The 21,459-nt window shown below is 43.5% G+C and overlaps 1 protein-coding gene across 10 annotated transcripts in view; it reads right to left on the bottom strand.

The window, feature by feature from the left end:
- The window catches only part of LOC129862804 (inositol hexakisphosphate and diphosphoinositol-pentakisphosphate kinase 1-like), a 67,082-nt gene that overhangs the window by 30,139 nt on the left and 15,484 nt on the right, over nucleotides 1–21,459 (bottom strand). For all 10 annotated transcript variants that reach the window (XM_055934789.1, XM_055934791.1, XM_055934794.1 and 7 more), the window contains exons 11-20: nucleotides 19,761–19,847; nucleotides 19,415–19,490; nucleotides 19,056–19,165; nucleotides 10,540–10,625; nucleotides 7,921–8,046; nucleotides 4,920–5,041; nucleotides 4,555–4,737; nucleotides 3,683–3,824; nucleotides 2,544–2,767; nucleotides 1,980–2,107 (exon numbers count right to left, since the gene is read on the bottom strand). In XM_055934789.1, coding sequence (XP_055790764.1) covers nucleotides 1,980–2,107; nucleotides 2,544–2,767; nucleotides 3,683–3,824; nucleotides 4,555–4,737; nucleotides 4,920–5,041; nucleotides 7,921–8,046; nucleotides 10,540–10,625; nucleotides 19,056–19,165; nucleotides 19,415–19,490; nucleotides 19,761–19,847 — 1,284 coding nt within the window. The remainder of the gene's footprint in view (nucleotides 1–1,979; nucleotides 2,108–2,543; nucleotides 2,768–3,682; nucleotides 3,825–4,554; nucleotides 4,738–4,919; nucleotides 5,042–7,920; nucleotides 8,047–10,539; nucleotides 10,626–19,055; nucleotides 19,166–19,414; nucleotides 19,491–19,760; nucleotides 19,848–21,459) is intronic.

The raw sequence follows: 21,459 nt of genomic DNA, 5'->3' as shown, positions 1-21,459 counted from the left end.
TAGAACTTTTTTCGGATCTGAGGACCCATGCCAAATCTTTTCAGTCTACTGAGGGGGAATAGGCATTGTTGTGACTTCTTTACTACTGACTTGGTATGGTTGGACAACTAGAGCCCCGTCGATGTGAATGCGGGCATGCTCGGTCCTCTTTTTCCTGTAGTCCATGATTAGCTCCTTTGTCTTGCTCACGTTGAGGGAGAAGTTTTTGTCCTGGCACCCCACTGCGAATTGGAGTGCGTCTAGGTTTTATGGGATGATGGTGTTGTGAGCATTCGCCAGCCTTTCAAAGCACTTCATGGCTACAGACGTGAGGTCGGTAGTCATTTAGGCAGGTTACCTTGGTGTTCTTGGGCACTGGGACTAAGGTGGTCTGCTTGAAACATGTAGCTATTAGACTCGGTCAGGGAGAATTTGAACATTTCAGTGACACTTGCCAGTTGGTCAGCGCATGCTCGGTGTACACGTCCTGGTAATCCGTCTGTCCCCTGCACCCTTGTGAATGTTGACCTGTTTAAAGGTCTTACTCACATCGGCTAGAGAGCGTAATCACACAATCTGGCTGGGATATGTACGTAAGGTCACTGTGGGGACGGCGTAATCAATGCACTTATTGATGAAGCGGTGACTGATGTGGTGTACTCCTCAATGCCATCGAAAGAATCCCGGAACATATTCCAGTCTGTGCTAGCAAAGCAGTCCTGTAGTTTAGCATCTGCGTCATCTGACCACTTGCGTGTTGAGCAAGTCATAGGTGCTTCCTGCTTAAATGCTTGCTTGTAAGCAGGAATCAAGAGGATAGAATTATGGTCAGATTTGCCAAATGGAGGGTGAGGGAGAGCTTTGTATGAGTCTCTGTGTGTGGAGTAAAGGTGGTCTAGTTTTTTGCCCTCTGGTTGCACATGTGACACGCTAGTAGAAATGAGGTAAAACGGATTTAAGTTTTCCTGCATTAAAGTGCCAGGCCTCTTCTGGATGAGCATTTTCTTGTTTGCTTATGGCCTTATTCAGCTTGTTGAGTGTGGTCTTAGTGCCAGCATCGGTTTGTGGTGGTAAATAGACAGCGCTGAAAAACAGATAAATTCTCCTGGTAAATAGCGTGGTCTACAGCTTATGAGGTACTCTACCTCAGGCGAGCAAAACCTCGAGACTTCTTTAATATTAGAGATCACACACCAGCTGTTATTGACAAATAGACACAGACCACCATCCCTTGTCTTATTGGACGTAGCGGTTGTCTTGCCGCTGCATGGATTTTTTTAAACGTATTTAACCTTTTAACTTGGCAAGTCAGTTAAGAACAAATTCTTATTTACAATGACAGCCTACACCGGCCAAACCTTAATGACGTTGGGCCAATTGTGTGCCCCCCTATGGGACTTACAATCACGGCCGGTTGTGATACAGCCTGGAATCAACCCACGGTCTGTAGTGACGCCTCTAGCACTGAGATGCAGTGCCTTAGACCGCTGCGCTACTTGGGAGCCCTGGAAAACCCAGCCAACTGTATATTTTCCATGTCGTCTTTCAGCCACAACTCTGGAAAGCATAAGATATTATAGTTTTTAATGTCCCGTTGATAGGAGAGTTTCGAACAGAACTCATCCAGTTTATTCTCCAACGATTGCACGCTGGCCAATTGAACGGATGGTAGAGGCGGGTTACCCACTCGTAGACTAATTCTCACAAGACACCCAGATATGCGCCCCTTGTATCAGTGTCTCCTCTTCATTCGAATGACAGGGATTTCGGCATGGTCCGGGAGCAGCAGTAAATCCTTTGCGTCCGACTAATTAAAAAAAATCTTTGTCCAGCGGTAAACACCCATTATAACAGGGTCTAATAAGAACTCGGGCTCAGACAATGGACAAAGACAGTGTGGGACCAACTGTAGCACAGTGATGAGTATCTATAATAACAACTGATCCTAGATCAGTGGCACTGAGCCTCAGACCGTGGTCACAAGTGGCACTGCAACTCACAGTGGGTGCAGCTTGTTGACGGCCTCGTCCTCGTGGGTCCTCTGCAGGTCTAGCTGGATCTTCTTCATCAAGGGCAGGCAGTAGGCCTGTGCAATGTCCATCTTTTCTGGCTTATTGATGCCATACTCCTGGAGAGAGAAACAGAAAAATGCATGCTCAAAGCTATGTTTTCAGGAAATTATTTGGCCTTTAAATAAGCTTTGACTTAAAGATGTTACTTCGGTTGATCATTTTCTGACAGGTTCCTAAAACAGTAATTTCATAGCCAGGCTTACTGTACTTGAAGGGATAGCAAAGTAAGCTTAGTCGGCATTACGCATTTGAAAAGGAAACGATAAGGAGTAAGAGAGAAGCATCTTGAGCCATAATCATCCTCAGAGACTGAGGGGACGGGAGTCTAAAGTAACACGCTTGTCAAAAATCCTTCCCTCTGTGCGTGTTCACGTTTCTCTATCCAACCAGGAGCAAAGTCATGCTCCCCACTTGATAGGTCTAGACTACTGCCAGAGTCCCCGTTTGCGCAGGTAAACGTGAACGTGTGGGTATTCGTCTCCCCCCCCTCACCTGAGGTATGACGATGTCGGCCAGGGCACGGGACAGCCTGAACAGCTCCAGTGTGTCCTCCAGGCCCAGCGTGGAGTTGTGCTGTGTGTCGTACTTCACACAGTCGTAGATATCTGGGATCTTACTGATGTCGTAGCGGCCGCTCTTATTCCGGAAGTCCCTTTCCAGCTTGGACCAGCGTTGCAGCATCAGCTCCAGGGTCTCACTGTGGTACAGCTGCAGGTCTGGGAACAGGAAAGGACTTAGCATACAAAAAAAAAAAACAATCCCACCACCAAGGGGCACTCCCACATGACACCATACACGTGGGTCTGCGGTTGTGAGGCCAGTTGGACGTACTGCAAAACTAGCTAAAACAATGTTGGAGGCGGCTTATGGTAGAGAAATGTACATTAAATTCTCTGGCAACAGCTCTGGTGGACATTCCTGCAGTCACCATGCCAATTGCACGCTCCCTCAAAACTTGAGACATCTGTGGAAAGGTGTTGTGTGACAAAACTGCACATTTTAGACTGGCCTATTATTGTCCCATGCATAAGGTGCACCTGTGTAATGATCATGCTGTTTAAACAGCTTCTTGAAATGCCACACCTGTCAGGTGGATGGATTCTCTTGGCAAAGGAGAAATGCTCACTAACAGGGATAAACAAAGTTGTGCATAACATTTGAGAGAAATATGATTTTTTATTTCTGGGATCTAATATTTCAGCTCATGAAACATGGGACCAACACTTCACATGTAGCGTTTATATTTCTGTTCAGTGTATATCATATTAGAAAAATGTAAACAAAACTGGAGACACCTAGTCATTATTGGAGGTATATTTTGACATGACGGCATTCCGATAGCTAGCAAAAAGAGTGTAGGAGCAGTAGATAACTAACCGTCAATAACTTTAGCTAGCTAGCTAAGTAACTTCTCTATCTAACAGAGGTAAAACAATTCACTTATTTACAGTTGGCTAGTTAGCTACCGCACCGATCTTTGGTAGCAAATGTAATAGTGTATCCAAACCTGGAAAGCCGTCGCCACTAATGTTTACATTTTGACCACTTAGGAATGGGTCAAAAAGTCTTATATTGGACAATAAAGTATTTCAATTCCATTCAATTCTAAGCAGGCTGGGCAGAGAACAGACCTGCAGATTTGGGGTCCTCAAGCCTTTTGCGGATCTGGGAGGTGAGTCTCTGGATGAGGGCGTAGACCTGGTCACACGTCCTCACTGGGTTCCCTATGATCTTCATGGAGTTGACCAGAGAGGGGCTGCCTGTAGGGGCCAGCTGCAGCACATAGTAACAGTCACACGCTATTACAGTGGTACAAAACGTGCAGAACTTAATGGAACTGTGCAATGCCAGTGTTGGTATCCATAAAAGGTAGTGTTGAAATGTTATGTGAGACTCTGGAGATTGACAGCAATGGCATGATCAGTTGAAGGTGGTACAGTAAGGAATAGATAGGAAACAGGATGGTAGATTAAAAACAATCAAATCTCAAAAACACTTTTGAAGGAGTGCTCAAGTTGATGGAATTGTCAATGGAGCCTCATATCAGTGTAAGAGTGTAACGGGTGACCATTTCGGTCATAGTTTACTTAACGCCAGCAGTAATAATACATTATGATGTAGTTACTGTATAATGTATTGAAATACTTGTCATGCGCATGTCATAATGATTCTTAGTTGAATGCATATTATTATTATTATTGGCTCATTCATGCTTATTATAACTATTAAGGCATTACACCTGCAGGCTTTTTAAAAATTTTACCTTTATTTAACTATGCAAGTCAGTTAAGAACAAATGCTTATTTACTATGACGGCATACACCCGGCCAAACCCGGACGACGGTGGGCCAACACTGAGATGTAATGCCTTAGCCCGGCGCGCCACTCGGGAGCCCCGAGTTAAATGTTAACCATTTCAAAAACAGGGCTTTCCTCCTATGGCCTTTCCAACAACGACTGGGTGGGTAGAAGTGGTCTCGATGAAAGAATCTACAGACTGTACCTTTTGGTAGTCGTCCTCAGTGAAGTCCTGGTCTTTCTGCATGATCTCATGGAGGCGTGCCTTCACCCTCTGCTGGCAGTCGGTCAGAGACTCACTGTCGCTGTCCAGCATGCCGTTCATGTTGGCACTCTTCACCATCTGCACCAGGATGGGAGTCAGCTCCCCCTCCAGAGCCAGCAGACCCTACACAATAAGACAGTTATGAGATATACACACACACGCGCAACAATATGTTCTGTACACAGAAAGTGTTCATACATGCAAAGGGAGAAATGTATTGACACTGAACACAAATGAAAGGAACCAGGCTTACATATACAGTGAGCATGCATCACACACACACACACGTTGTACTGTAAACATACCTTCGCAAAAGCGGCAGCGGTCATCTGTACACGGCCTTCGTCTGAAGCGTAGATCTTGAGGTCGTGGCGGTAGGTACTGTGTAAACGAAGCAGACCACAGCCAGGGAAACCGGCATAGTCCCCTACAGGGTCACACACACACACACACACAGAAAGGGAGCAACGTCAGGCTTACAGGACATCAGAGGAAGGGAGAGCGAGAATAAAGGGTGCCTGCCAGAAGAGGCTGGTAGGAGAAGTTATAGGAGGATGGGCTCATTGTAATGGCTGGAATGGAATTATTGGGAACGAGTCAAACATGTGGGTTCCATATGTTTGACCTGTTTGATACCGTTGCAATAATTCCATTCCAGACATTACAATGAGCCCATCCTCCTATAGCTCCTCCCACCAGCCTCCTCTGGTGCACGCCTACGTAACAGCACAGACTATGTGCACAAAAACATATAGGTAGTATATATCTGCAGTTGATGAGGGAGGAAACAGTGTTAATTTGGTGACAAAAAAATAATAAAATCGGTCAACTGGATTCTGTTCACCTGAAAAGGAAGGAAAGCAAGTCCTTCACATCTCATACCTGGGATGAAAAATGGTTAAAAACACATGGAATGTGGCCGGAATCCTTAACTAACCAATTCAGTTATCATGCTCGTTTTCGTTCGGAAGTGAAACCGAAGCTACGTTGCTGGCTTTTCTCAGACAAACAATTCCAACCCATGGAGAATTGCCAGGAGTATTGTTAGTATGAGATGATCCGCAGTCACTGAACGGCTTCAAAACTTACTGAGTCATGAAACTGCATTTGCAGATGACCAAACAACTTTGCGTCCTAAGATCAACGGATCACCTCAAGGATCACACAAACCTACAGCTAAAGACATATCGTTCCTATGATAAAAACCCAAACCTCCCATGGTTCCCAGGTTAGCCAGTGGAATGGGTGAGTAGTGTAATGAGGACGATGCAGTTTGAATGTATCCATTCGTGACAGTTAACAGCAGGAGCAAAGTCCAAGCCCTTCTTACCAATAAGAGACTCGAAGCCAAGGCGCTTGCGGCTACCTTCTATTATACAATGCAAGAGGTAAGAAGACAAGAGCAGAATTAACAGAAAAAGTACACTAGGTACCGTACTCTAAACACTCCTCTGTAGATATATTGTTTTTTTTGTGGCAATGTTTACCCATTTTTCTCCCCAATTTCGTGGTATCCAATTGGTGGTTAGTCTTGTCCCATCGCTGCAACTCCTGTACGTACTCGAGAGGCTAAGGCCGAGAGCCGCGCGCCTGATGAAACACGACCCTGCCAAGCCGCACTGCTTCTTGACACATGCTCGCTTAACCCCGGAGGCCAGCCGCACCAATGTGTCGGAGGGAACGCCGTACAGCTGGTGACCGAAGTCAGCGTGCATGCGCCAGGCCGCCACAAGAAGGAGTCGCTAGAGCGCGATAGGACAAGGACATCCATGCCGGGCAAAACCCTCCCCTAACCCGGACGACGCTGTGCCAATTGTGCACCGCCTCATAGGTCTCCCGGTCACGGCCAGCTGCGACACAGATCAAACCCGGATCTGTAGTGAGGCCTCTAGCGATGCAGTGACCGCTGCGCCACTCAGGAGGCCCTGGTACAAAAAATATATATACAGATAATTTTTCAAAAGCATAGCAAGAAGATGGATATATATATATATATATATATATATATATATATATATATATATATATATATATATATATATATATATATATATATATATATATATAAATAAAAATATATAAATAAAAATATATAAATAAATAAAATCGGCCCGCCGTCTAGTCATCTAAAAATAGTCACTTTCCACTTAGTTTGCTGGGCTTTGCTTGGAAGAGTAGTTTATCATGCATTGTCTAGTGTAGGTAGTATAAACATTATTTTAGAAAGCATACATGGAAAGGGAAAGGCTAATGCAGATATAGTGATGTTACTGCAGTACCTTGGGATTAGAACATTACAATAAACCTGGGTATGAAAATGACACTAGGCAGGAAGGGGAGAATGGACCTCCCTTGTACATTTGGGGACAATTCAAAATACAAAAAAATATATTTCAAAATCCTCATGTGTAAAACACAATCTGGACTCAAAGATTTTGCTTGACTAATGAACAAGACCTGGCAAATTCCATGTTGAATAATCCTGCAAATAATCCTGCAGTGTTTGTGCTTATGTTTCATTTTTGTTAGAAATTGAGTGTGATTAACGATCATCTTTACAAGACAGTTCATCTTCTAAAATGCCCATATGCCATTTTCAGGAAGAGAGAGAAAGGAATAAGCTTTCATTCAGAAAATCGGACTCTCCACTGAACCTAAAACAAAACGTGTCAATGACGCCCAGTATGTTAAGAACAGTAACACGTGACATCATGGTAGAGAGCCTTTGGAGGAGGTGAAATCAGAGTGTAAATGTCAAATGCAAAGAAAGGTGTGTCCACCAAGAACATGTTTGTCTTTGTTTGAGATTAGATCCCCCTTCAGCAATGAGAAAGGCAGGCAAAAGCGATGCTGGGACAAATACTCACCAGAACGCATAATTTGAGACTTACAAATCTCCCATTGACCTCAATTCATGATTTACTAAAAACTGAGTTCAGCACATGGATCTCAAGTTACCCTTTGGGACATTGTGTAAAGTCCTGAGTTTCCCTGACCTTGTGACTTCACAAAGAGAAATTAGAGGCTCAATAAATGTGTTACTGTATGTTGTGACAGACAGAATAGGCAGAGACATTTTCCTATCAATCACTTTACAGCTTAATCTACATGTAATTCAACTGCTGTTTATAGCAGTAGTTGAATTGATTTACATTGAAACCAGAGGTGCTTTTGCGTTTAAATTATTTGGGTTTGACTAAATTGTGCCCATACAAACTCCCATCTAGCCCTAGGTCCGTATATAGAAGTACTATACAGTACAGTGTAGTGGTGAGGTGTGGCGTGTCCAGTAGTAGAGTACTGTACCTTGTCCTCCAGGGTACATGCAGCGGAAGGCCCTCCCCAGCTCCTCAGCCTGTACTCTGCCTGCCGGGGTCAGCTCCCCTCCCCACTTCAACACCAGCAGCAGAGACGGACCCTCCTTCGGACCTTCTGTACAACAATAATACACATGCGCGCGCACACACACACACACACCTGCATTAGGTCCTGCAGTTAAATCACACAAAAAAGCAGAAAGGTCATGTGCATGTCAAAAGTACACTACATGACCAAAAGTATGTGGACACCTGCTCATCGAACATTGCATTCCAAAATCCTAGTCATTAATATGGATTTGGGTCCCCCTTTGCTGCAATAACAACCTCTAGTCTTCTGGGAAGGCTTTCCCCTAGATGTTGGAACATTGCTGCGGGGACTTGCTTCCATTCAACCGCAAGATAATTATTGAGGTCGGACAATGATGTTGGGCGATTAGGCCTGGCTCGCAGTCAGCGACCCAATTCATCGCAGTTCATCACCCAAAGGTGTTCGATGGGGTTGAGGTCAGGGCTCTGTGCAGGCCAGTCAAGTTCTTCCCCACCGATCTCGACAAACCAGGCTCTCACTTTGTGCATGGGGGAATTGTCATGCTGAAACAGGAAAGGGTCTTCCCCAAACTGTTGCCACAAAGTCGGAAGCACAGAATTGTCTAGAATGCCATTGTATGCTGTAGCATTAAGATTTCCCTTCACTGGAACTAAGGGGCCTATCCCACACCATGAAAAACAGACCCAGACCATTATTCCTCCTCCAATCTTTACAGTTGGCGCTATGCATTGGCGCAGGTAGCGTTCTCCTGGCATCTGCCAAACCCAGATAAATCCGTTGGACTGCCAGATGGTGAAGCGTGATTCATCAGAGAATGCGTTTCCATTGCGCCAGAGTCCAATGGCGGCTAGCTTTACATCATTCCAGCCGACGCTTGGCATTGCACATCTTAGGCTTGTTTCCGGCAGATAGGCCATGGAAACCCATTTCACGAAGCTCCAGATGAACAGTTATTGTGCTGACATTGCTTTTAGATGCAGTTTGTGAAGACAAACTATTTTTACGAGCAACGAGCCTCAGCGGTCCTGTTCTGTGAGCTTGTGTGGCTTACCACTTCACGATAGACATTGTTGCTCCTAGACATTTCCACTTCACAATAACAGCACTTAGTTGACTGGTGCAGCTCTAGCAGGGCAGAAATTTGACGAACTGACTTGTTGGAAAGGTGGCATCCTACTGGATCAAGGTGCATTGTTGAAATTCACTGAGCTCTTCAATAAGGCCACTCAACTGGCAATGTTTGTCTATAAAATTGCATGGGTGTGTGCTCGGTTTTAAACACCTGTCAGTAACGGTTGTGGCTAAACTGCCATATCCACTCATTTGAAGGGGTGTCCACATACTTTTAACATCATGAGAAAATCAAAAGAAATCAGCCAAGACCTCAGAAAAAAAATTGGTTCATCTTTGGGAGCAATTCTCAAATGCCTGAAGGTACCATGTTCATCTGTACAAACAATAGTACGCAAGTATAAACTCCATGGGACCATGCAGCCGTCATACCGCTCAGGAAGGAGACGTGTTCTGTCTCCTAGGGAACGTACTTTGGTGCAAAAAGTGCAATTCAATACCAGAACAGCAGCAAAAGGACCTTGTGAAGACTCTGGAGGAAACAGGTACAAAAGTATCTATATCCACAGTAAAACGAGTCTTATATCGACATAACCTGAAAGGCCACTCAGCAAGGAAGAAGCCACTGCTCCAAAGCCGCCATAAAAAAGACAGGCTACGGTTTGCAACTGCACATAGGGCCAAATATCGTACTTTTTGGAGAAATGTCCTCTGGTTTGATGAAATGATGAAACAAAAATAGAACTGTTTGCCATAATGACCATCGTTATGTTTGGATGAAAAAGGGGGAGGCTTGCAAGGTGGCAGCATCATGTTGTGCGGGTGCTTTGCTGCAGGAGAGACTGGTGCACGTCACAAAATAGATGGCTTCATGAGGAAAATTATGTTGAAGCAACATCTCAAGACATCAGTCAGGAAGTTAAAGTTTGGTCGCAAATGGATCTTCCAAATGGACAATGACCCCAAGCATACTTCCAAAGTTGTGGCAAAATGGCTTAATGACAACAAAGTCAAGGTATTACAGTGGCCATCACAAAGCCCTGACCTCAATCCTATAGAAAATTTGTGGGCAGAACTGAAAAAGCGAGCAAGGAGGCTTGGAGGAAGGAGGAATGGGCCAAACTTATTGTGGGAAGCTTGTGGAAGGCTACTCGAAAGGTTTGACCCAAGTTAAACAATTTAAAGGCAATGCTACCAAATACTAATTAAAGTGTATGTAAACTTTTGACCCACTGGGAATGTGATGAAAGAAATAAAAGCTGAAATAAATCATTCTCTACTATTATTCTGACATTTCACATTCTTAAAATAAAGTGGTGATCCTAACTGACCTAAGACAAGGAATGTTTACTTGGATTAAATGTCAGGAATTGTGAAAAATTGAGTTTAAACGTATTTGGCTAAGATGTACGTAAACCTCCGACTTCAACTGTATAGTGTAATCATGAACATGACCAGATATAGTGTAAGGTTGTGACCCCCTACCTTCTTCCTCACTGGAGGCTTTGGGCTGTCCGTTGGGCAGGTACGTGAGCTGCACTTTCCTGTTGATGCCTGAGAAATGCCCATACCTGGAAGACACACGGGGTATCTACACTTAATGAAGCTCCAGTCATCATTATACATGTCTGGGTTTGTGTGTGTGCTGTACATGTGACATGTCAAGACCAGCATTGAACTCAACTCCAATCTAAATCTGTCAAGTCAGGAAGTACATTTAAAAAGACGCACATTTTAAAAATATAAATATTTTCTTGGATTGAATTCAATTATTTATTGGACTGAATTTCAATTAATCTCCTGAATGTAACCCGACCCCCCCCCAAACCCCATTGACTCCAGCCTTGTCGGACACGTTTCATTTCAGAAACATGGCTGAGAACAGTCTCCCACTAGCTTCAAACGCTAGCTAGCAGGTGCTCAGTCTGTCATTCAGGAAGTGGCTAGTTAGGCTAGGCTAAACTAGCTGCCTACCATGTTTCTGGAAACATGTTTTGTGTGTGACCTTTGGACACCCGCTGTCACTGTGTGTCACTATTAATCCCTCATGTGCCATACCAGCGCTGTCCTTTTGGATGTGACAGGCTTTTGGTTAAAGTGCATAGCACTCAGGGGTGAAAGACGACACCATTGGGATTCCACCCACCCGGTTGTGTAAAACGGTCTCTCGGCCTCCTCTGTGGTTTGCGATACAGTGCTGTGGCAATAGTGAGGGCTGCGCTATGTAACAGCAGCTGTTCAATGCACCGGCTATGATAATAATTTAGCATATCCACCACTAATAGAAAAATACTGTCCTCTAATAGGAAAAAGATTAAGAGTCCTTGGGACAAACATGTAGTATGACAAGACTTACAGACCAAGTACATGACGGCCCCGTGATGGAAAGTGGATTTGATAGGCGATACGGTCAGTGTTTACGACTGATCCTGGATTCCCCATTCCCCACAGCTTTAGCCCAGCGCACACAGATCAAATGCGTAACGAAGACCTGCTCCAACAGACAATGAGTATGTTTACATGCACAGGAATAATTCGATATTAAAAAACGGATTACGGCAGTAGGCAGATTATGCAAAAGTCATGTAAAACGCCATAAATATGTTCATCATAACCGGCGTAAGGTCCTTTTCGAAATAAGCACACGCCAATTGAAACCTGGTTTTCGGCACTATCTTTCGAAATTACTGAACAGCAAAGAAAATAATAATAATTGGCATTCCATCGGTGTATTTAATCTAATTTACATGCTCCAACACAGGTAGCGCAAGCCTCCCTCTTTAGTGCGAGTGAAGTGAGTTTGGAACAACTGAATGTATAAATCTTAGAAGTAGTTTTCACATGCAGACTTTATATGTTTCGACTCAAATATGTTTACCAAAAATAACATGGAGACTGTGGTAGAAAGTTTATTTTAATTGTTGATTTTCGGGAATATATCAGAGTGCCACCAGGTAGCCTTATTTCAGATGTGTCCATGTAAGCAGGATTATTACATCGTTCTTCTTGCAAAGAATGTAAACGTTTTAATCAAACCATTATATTAATCTGACTATCCACAATAATCACGTTGTGTGCATGTAACCGTACTCAACTACATTGTGTCTGTTAAAGTCCTGTCTCTGGTTGGGCCACTCAAGGACATTCAGAGACTTGTCCCGAAGCCACTCCAGCGTTGTCTTGGCTGATGCTTAGGGTCTTTGTCCTGTTGGAAGGTGAACCTTCACCCCAGTCTGAGGTCCTGAGCGCTCTGGACTAGGTTTTCTTAAAGGATCTCTCTGTACTTTGTGTAACGGATGTGAAATGGCTAGCTAGTTAGCGGGTACGCGCTAGTAGCATTTCAATCAGTTACGTCACTTGCTCTGAGACTTAAGTAGTGTTGCCCCTTGCTCTGCAAGGGCCGTGGCCTTTGTGGAGCGATGGGTAACGATGCTTCGTGGGCGACCGTTGTTGATGTGTGCAGAGAGTCCCTGGTTCGCGCCCGTGTCGGGGCGAGGGGACGGTTTAAAGTTATACTGTTACATTGATGCTGTTGACCCGGATCACTGGTTGCTGCGGAAAAAGGAGGAGGTTGAAAGGGGGGTGAGTGTAACGGATGTGAAATGGCTAGCTAGTTAGCGGATACGCGCTAGTAGCATTTCAATCAGTTACGTCACTTGCTCTGAGACTTAAGTAGTGTTGCCCCTTGCTCTGCAAGGGCCGCGGCTTTTGTGGAGCGATGGGTAACGCTGCTTCGTGGGTGTCAGTTGTTGATGTGTGCAGAGGGTCCCTGGTTCGCGCCCGTGTCGGGGCGAGGGGACGACGTAAAGTTATACTGTTACATTTGCACTGTTCATCTTTTCATCGATCTTGACTAGCCTCCCAGTCCCTGCCATTGAAAAAAATACCCACAGCGAGATGCCGCCACCACCACGATTCACCTTTGGGATAGTGCTAGGTTTCAGGCCAAAGAGTTCAATCTAGGTTTTATCAGACCAGAGAATCTTGTTTCTCATGGTCTGAGTCTCTGCAGAGACCTGAAAATAGCTGTTCAGCAATGCTCCCCATCCAACCTGACAGAGCTTGAGAGGATCTGCAGAGAAGAACAGGAGAAACTCCCCAAATACAGATGTGCCAAGCTTGTAGCGTCATACCCAAGAGGACTGGAGGCTGCAATTGCTGGCGAAGGTGCTTCAAAAGTACTGAGTAAACGGTCTGAATACTTATGTAAATGTGATATGTCAGTTTTTAAATTTGCAAACATTTCTAAAAACCTTAGTCATTATGGGGTAGTGTGTAGATTGATAAGAAAATAAATGTAATCAATTTTAAAGTAAAAGCTGTAACGTAACAAAATGTGGGGGGGAAAAAAAATCAATGGGTATGTATGTATGTATATAAAAAATAAAATAATAATATACAGTACCAGTCAAAAGTTTGGACACCTACTCATTCAAGGGTTTTGCTTTATCTTGACTATTTTCTACATTGTAGAATAATAGTGAAGACATCAAAAATATGAAATAACACATATGGAATCATGTAGTAACCAAAAAAAAGGGTTAAACAAATCAAAATATAGTTTATATTTGATTTTCTAAGTAGCCACCCTTTGCCTTGATTGATGATAGCTTTGCACACTCTTGGCATTCTCTCAACCAGATTCATGAGGTAGTCACCTGGAATGCATTTCAATTAACAGGTATGCCTTGTTAAAAGTTAATTTCTTAATCCGTTTGAGCCAATCAGTTGTGTTGTGACAAGGTAGGGGTGGTTTACAGAAGATATTTTACTAACCTTTTTACTAGGAAAGTCAGTTAAGAACAAATTCTATTTACAATGACAGATAGCCCTATTTGGTAAAAGACCAAGTCCATATTATGGAAAGAACAGCTCAAAATATGCAAATAAATTACAGTCCATCATTACTTTAAAAAGACATGAAGGTCAGTCAATACAGAAAATGTCAAGAACTTTGAACGTTTCTTCAACTTCAGAGGATAAATTGATTAGAGTTAACTGCACCTATGATTGCAGACCAAAAAAAAGTAACAGACAACATCAACTGTTCATAGGAGAATCAGGCCTTCATGGTCGAATTGCTGCAAAGAAACCACTACCATCTCTGTACTTTGCTCAGTTAATCTTTCCCTCGATCCAGACTCCCTGTCACTGAAAAACTTCCCCACAGCATGATGTTGCCACCACCATGCTTCACCATAGGGATGGTGCCAGGTTCCCTCCAGATGTGACGCTTGGCATTCAGTCCAAAGAATCTTGTTTCTCATGGTCTGAGAGTCTTTTAGGTGCCTTTAGTCAAACTCCAAGCGGGCTGTTATGTGCCTTTTACTGAGGAGTCGCTTCCATCTGTAACCCCCCTGACCAAGGCCCTTCTCCCCCGACTGCTCAGTTTAGCCAGGTGGCCAGCTCTTGGAAGAATCTTAGTAGTTCCAAACTTCTTCAATTGAAGAATGATGCAGGCCACTGTGTTCTTGGGGACATTCAATGCTGCAGCATTTTTGGGTACCCTTCACCAGTTCTGTGCATTGACACAATCCTATCTCGGAGCTCTACAGACAATTCCTTCAACCTCATGTCTTGGTTTTTGCTCTGACATGCAGTCAACTATGGGACCTTATATAGACAGGTGTGCGCGCGCCTTTCCAAATCATGTCTAATCAATTGAATTTACCACAGGTGGACTCCAATCAAGTTGTAGAAACATAAAGGATCATCAATGAAAACAGGATGCAACTGAGCTAAATTTCGAGTCTCATAGCTAAGAGTCTGAACACTTACGTAAAGAAGGTATCTTTTTTTTTCTCTTCGTCATTATTTTGGTATTGTGTTTATACGTTTTTTTTTTATGTAATCCATTTTAAAATAAGGCCGAAACAAAATGTGGACAAAAGTCAAGGGGTCTGAATACTTTCCAAATGCACTAATATATATATATATACACAGTACCAGTCAAAAGTTGACACTCATTCAAGGGTTCTTCCTTATTTGTACTATTTCCTACATTGTAGAATAATAGTGAAGACATCAAAACTATGAAAAAACACATATGGAATCATGTAGTAACCAAAAAAAGTGTTAAATAAAAACATATATATATTTGAGATTCTTCAAAGTAGCCACCCTTTGCCATGATGACAGCTTTGTACACTCTTGGCATTCTCTCAAGCAGCTTCACCTGGAATGCTTTACCAACATTCTTGAAGGAGTTGCAACATATGCGGAGCTGCTGGCTGCTTTTCCTTCACTCTGCGGTCCAACTCATCCCAAACCATCTCAATTGGGTTGAGGTCGGGGGATTGTGGAGGCCAGGTCATCTGATACAGCACTCCATCACTCTCCTTCTTGGTCAAATAACCCTTACACAGCCTGGAGGTGTGTTGGATCATTGTCCTGTTTAAAAACAAATGATAGTGGGACTAAGCACAAACCAGATGGGATGGCGTATTGCTGCAGAATGCTGTGGTAGCCATGCTGGTTAAGTATGCCTTGAATTCTAAATAAATCAGACAGCATCACCAGCAAAGCACCCCCACACCATCACACCTCCTCCTCCATTCCTCATGGTGGGAAGCACACATGCGGAGATCATCCGTTCACCTACTCGGCGTCTCACAAAGACACGGTTGTTGGAACCAAAAATCGCACATTTGGACTCAGACCAAAGGCCAGATTTCCTCCGGTCGAATGTCCATTGCTCGTGTTTCTTGGCCCAAGCACGTCTCTTCTTATTATTGGTGTCCTTTAGCAGTGGTTTCTTTGCAGAAATTCGATCAAGAAATCCCACAAATTTACTTTAAACAAGGCACACCTGTTAATTGAAATGCAGTCCAGGTGACTACCTCATTTAGCTGGTTGAGAAAATGCCAAGAGTGTGCAAGACTTTTGACTCGTACTCTGTGTGTGTATATACAGTTGAAGTCGGAAGATTACATACACTTAGGTTGGAGTCATTAAAACTCATTTTTCAACCACTCCACAAATTTCTTGTTAACAAACTATAGTTTTGGCAAGTTGGTGAGAACATCTACTTTGTGCATGACAAGTAATTTTTCCAACAAATGTTTACAGACAGATTATTTCACTTATAATTCCCTGTACCATAATTCCAGTGGGTCAGAAGTTTGCATACACTAATTGACTGTGCCTTTAAACAGCTTGGAAAATTCCAGAAAATTATGTCATCGCTTTAGAAGCTTCTGAAAGGCTAATTGACATCATTTGAGTCAATAGGAGGTGTACCTGTAGATATATTTCAAGGCCTTCCCTTCAAAGTCAGTGCCTCTTTGCTTGACATCATGGGAAAATCAAAAGAAATCAGCCAAGACCTCATAAAAAAAATTGTAGACCTCCACAAGTCTGGTTCATCCTTGGGAGCAATTTCCAAATGCCTGAAGGTACCACATTCATCTGTACAAACAATAGTACACAAGTATAAACACCATGGGACCACGCAGGCATCATACCACTCAGGAAGGAGACGCGTCTCCTAGAGATGAACGTGCTTTGGTGCGAAAACTGCAAATCAATCCCAGAACAACAGCAAAGGATCTTGTGAAGATGCTGGAGGAAACAGGTACAAAAGTATCTATATCCACAGTAAAGCGAGTCCTATATCGACATAACCTGAAAGGCCGCTCAGCAAGGAAGAAGCCACTGCTCCAAAACCGCCATAAAAAAGCCGGACTACGGTTTGCAACTGCACATGGGGACAAAGATTGTACGTTTTGGAGAAATGTCCTCTGGTCTGATGAAACAAAAATAGAACTGTTTGGCCATAATGACCATCGTTATGTTTGGAGGAAAAAGGGGGAGGCTTGCAAACCGAAGAACACCATCCCAACCGTGAAGCACGGAGGTGGCAGCATCATGTTGTGGGGGTGCTTTGCTGCAGGAGGGACTGGTGCACTTCAAAATAGACGGCATCATGAGGCAGAAAATTGTGGATATATTGAAGCAACATCTCAAGACATCAGTCAGGAAGTTAAAGCTTGGTAGCAAATGGGTCTTCCAAATGGACAATGACCCCAAGAATACTTCCAAAGTTGTGGCAAAATTGCTTAAGGACAACAAAGTCAAGGTATTGGAGTGGCCATAACAAAGCCCTGACCTCAATCCTATAGAAAATGTGTGGGCAGAACTGAAAAAGCATGTGTGAGCAAGGAGGGCTACAAACCTGACTCAGTTACACCAGCTCTGTCAGGAGGAATGGGTCAAAATTCACCCAACTTATGTGGGAAGCTTGTGGAAGGTTACCCGAAACGTTTGACCCAAGTTAAACAATTTAAAGGTAATGCTACCAAATACTAATTGAGTGTATGTAAACTTCGGACCCACTGGGAATGTGATGAAAGAAATAAAAGCTGAAATAAATTCTTCTCTACTATTATTCTGACATTTCACATTCTTAAAATAAAGTGGTGATCCTAACTGACCTAACACGGAACCCAAACCAGCTGCGCACGTGCGCCATCGTGCATGAATCTATTTCCCCCCCCCCCACACCAAACGCGATCACGACACGCAGGTTAAAATATCAAAACAAACTCTGAACCAATTACATTAATTTGGGGACAGGTCGAAAAGCATTAAACATGTATGGCAATTTAGCTAGCACATGCTAGCTAAGTTGACATATTTAGCTAGCTTGCTGTTGCTAGCTAATTTGTCCTGGGATATAAACATTGAGTTGTTATTTTACCTGCAATGCCCAAGGTCCTCTACTCCGACAATTAATCCACACATAAAACGGTCAACCGAATCGTTTCGAGTCATCTCTCTTCCTTCCAGGCTTTTTCTCCTCTTGACATAAAGTCAAATGCGATTGGCAACTTTCATAGATTAGGTGCATTACCGCCACTGACCTCGTTCGTCTTTCAGTCACCCACGTGGGTATAACAAATAAGGAGATGGCACGTGGGTACCTGCTTCTACAAACCAATGAGGAGATGGGAGAGGCAGGACTTGCAGCGCGATCTGCGTCAGAAATAGAACTGATTTCTATTTTAGCCCATGGCAACGCAGACGCTCGTTGGCAAGCGCAAGCAGTGTGGGTGCAATTGAATAACATAGATTTCTAAATATATTTTGCAATGCTCGCACACACGACGCGAGCGGTGTGGTCAGCCTATAAAACAGGGAATTTTTACAAGGGATTAAATGTCAGGAATTGTGAAAAACCAAGATTAAAGGTACTTGGCTAAGGTGTATGTAAACTTCCGACTTCAACTGTATATTTTTTTAACATACTGAAATTACTCTGGGCCTTTGTATTTGATCCAACCAAGAATGTTGTCCTTGGTTATTGTCAATGAGGTGCTACAGGTAACTGGTTAATATGCAATCCCATACCATTATCAACGGGCTCAAACAGTAAGCCTACATATAGTACACGGAGAATGAGAAGAGTGAGGAGGAGGGCGAAGGGATAGTGAGAGGAATTACAGGGCAACTTTCAGAACGACATGCATTGCAGACAACAAAGCACTCTCCCAAACGCACGCGGACACACACACACACTGTTGTGGCTAGTGCTCCCTGATTCTAAGTTCAGTATAACATCCCTCATCATTCTGAATAGGGGTTAATGGTAGCAGTGGTTACAGTGAGTGCGGAGAACAAGGAGGAGTGAACCTCTTCCTTTAAAAGGACAAGGTGCGTACTGAGTGTCATTCAAGCTGGATTCCCTTTGGAGAGATAGAGGAGGAGAGAGAGAAAGGAGGGAGGAAAAGAGATAGGGAGAAAAAGAGTTAGAGAAACATGGAGGGGGGTGTTCACAAAGTAAATGTGAAAGCTACTAGGCTAGTGTGCTTAGTGAATAAGGCCAATTCAATCTTTGTATTGAGCTACAGACATACACAGCAATGACACAGGAGGTTTCTACACCAACGCATCATAGACACAGCAGAGCAGATCACGCACTACCTTATCCATGGTCGATAAAATGGACAGATGAGGGCATGATGTGTGTGTGCCTATAGCCCAGCTATAAGAGTCTCACTCACATCTCCAGGACAGTCTTGAGCTGCTCCAGTTTACCCTTCTTCTCCTCAATCTCACAGTCCGTGTGCTGCCCCAACTCAGCCAGTAGGAGCCGGGCAATGTCCAGCACCTCCTATACACACACAACTGACATCAGTCACCCAAACTAATGTGTCAAAGTGCTTAACAGCAACCAAAGCCTTAACCCCTACAAAGTGCAAGCGAAGGGCAAGAGCAAGCGAAGGCAACAGTGGTCAGGAAAAACTTCCAGATTGAAGAAACATTGAAAAACTATCATATTGTCATAAATAGAGTTCCCCTCAACAGAGGAACACACTGCAGGTTCCTGGGTTACAGGCAAAGAAGAGATACTTGGACTGACCTGTAGCTGTTTGGGCTTCTTCAACTTCAGTTTCCCTGACTTGTACCCTCCGTACTTCTCAAACAGCTCAAAGAATCTGAAAAAGACACAACGGAAACAGTGAGACAACAGAACCGGGGAAGGTGAATTACAAGTTGTATTTGTTATATGACGTTGATCAGAAAGTCATTAAACGTCATGTGTCAAATTCTGTCCAATGGGAATGGCGAGAGGGGGCATTTGAGGAGAAGTGATATATCCACTGGGAATGGGGAGAGGGGGCATTTGAGGAGCAGGTGATATATCCACTGGGAATGGGGAGAGGGGGCATTTGAGGAGCAGGAAACGGGAAGATGGAAAGACTCACAGAGTGTGTCTGACTTCCATCTTCATTTTCTGTTTGGGGGTGCGGTCTCCGTGGCGGATGATGGCGATGACACAGCGCAGCTCCATCCTGCGGGATAGGTGACATTAGGGTTGCAAAGCTTTGGATAATTTACCAAAGATACTGGAATACTCAGTAATTAACAGATAATTTATACTTGAAAAACACAAACATACAGTTGAAGTCGGAAGTTTACATACACCTTAGCCAAATACATTTAAACTCAGTTTTTCACAATCCCTGACGTTTAATCCTAGTAAAAATTCCTTGTCTTAGGTCAGTTAGGATCACCACTTCATTTCAAGAATGTGAAATGTCAGAATAATAGTGGAGAGAATGATTTATTTTAGCTCTTATTTCTTTCATCACATTCCCAGTGGGTCAGAAGTTTACACACACTGAATTAGTATTTGGTAGCATTGCCTTAAAAAAAATTCACTTGGGACAAAGGTTTTAGGTGGTCTTCCACAAGCTTCACACAATAAGTTGGGTGAATTTTGGCCCATTCCTCCTGACAGAGCTGGTGTAACTGAGTCAGGTTTGTAGCCCTCCTTGCTCGCACACGCTTTTTCAGTTCTGCCCACACACTTTCAATAGGATTGAGGTCAGGGCTTTGTGATGGTCCTTCCAATACCTTGACTTTGTTGTCCTTAAGCCATTTTTGCCACAACTTTGGAAGTATGCTTGGGGACATTGTACATTTGGAAGACCCATTTGCGGCCAAGCTTTAACTTCCTGACTGATGTCTTGAGATGTTGCTTCAATATATCCATTTTCCTGCATCATGATGTCATCTATTTAGTGAAGTGCACCAGTCCCTCCTGCAGCAAAGCACCCCCACAACATGATGTTGCTACCGCCGTGCTTCACGGTTGGGATGGTGTTCTTCGGCTTAAAAGCCTCCCCCTTTATCCTCCAAACATAACGATGGTCATTATGACCAAATAGTTCTATTTTTGTTTCATCAGACCAGAGGACATTTCTCCCCAAAAGTTTTTTTTCCTCCACAATCTTTGTCCCCATGTGCAGTTGCAAATCGTAGTCTGGCATTTTTTAATGGCGGTTTTGGAGCAGTGGCTTCTTCCTTGCTGAGCGGCCTTTCAGGTTATGTGGATATAGGACTCGTTTTACTGTGAATATAGATACATTTGTACCTGTGTCTTCCAACATCTTCACAAGGTCCTTTGCTGTTGTTCTGGGATTGATTTGCACCTTTTGCACCAAAGTACGTTCATCTCTAGGAGACAGAATACATCTCGTTCCTGAGTGGTATGACGGCTGCTATTCCCATGGAGTTTATACTTGCGTACTATTGTTTGTACAGATGACCGTGGTACCGTCAGGCGTTTGGAAATTGCTCCCAAGGATGAACCAGACTTGTGGAGGTCTCCAATTTTTTTTCTGAGGTCTTGGCTGATTTCTTTTGATTTTCCCATGATGTCAAGCAAAGAGGCTCTGAGTTTGAAGGTAGGCCTTGAAATAGATCCACAGGTACACCTCCAATTGACTCAAATTATGTCAATTAGCCCATCAGAAGCTTCTAAAGCAATGACATCATTTTCTGGAATTTTCCAAGCTGTTTAAAGGCACAGTCAACTTCGTGTATGTAAACTTCTGACTCACTGGAATTATGATACAGTGAATTATAAGTGAAATAATCTGTCTGTAAACAATTGTTGGA

Source organism: Salvelinus fontinalis, chromosome 9, assembly GCF_029448725.1.
Source record: "Salvelinus fontinalis isolate EN_2023a chromosome 9, ASM2944872v1, whole genome shotgun sequence".
Taxonomy (NCBI): Eukaryota; Metazoa; Chordata; class Actinopteri; order Salmoniformes; family Salmonidae; genus Salvelinus; species Salvelinus fontinalis.
This window is presented reverse-complemented; position numbering and strand designations above follow the sequence as displayed.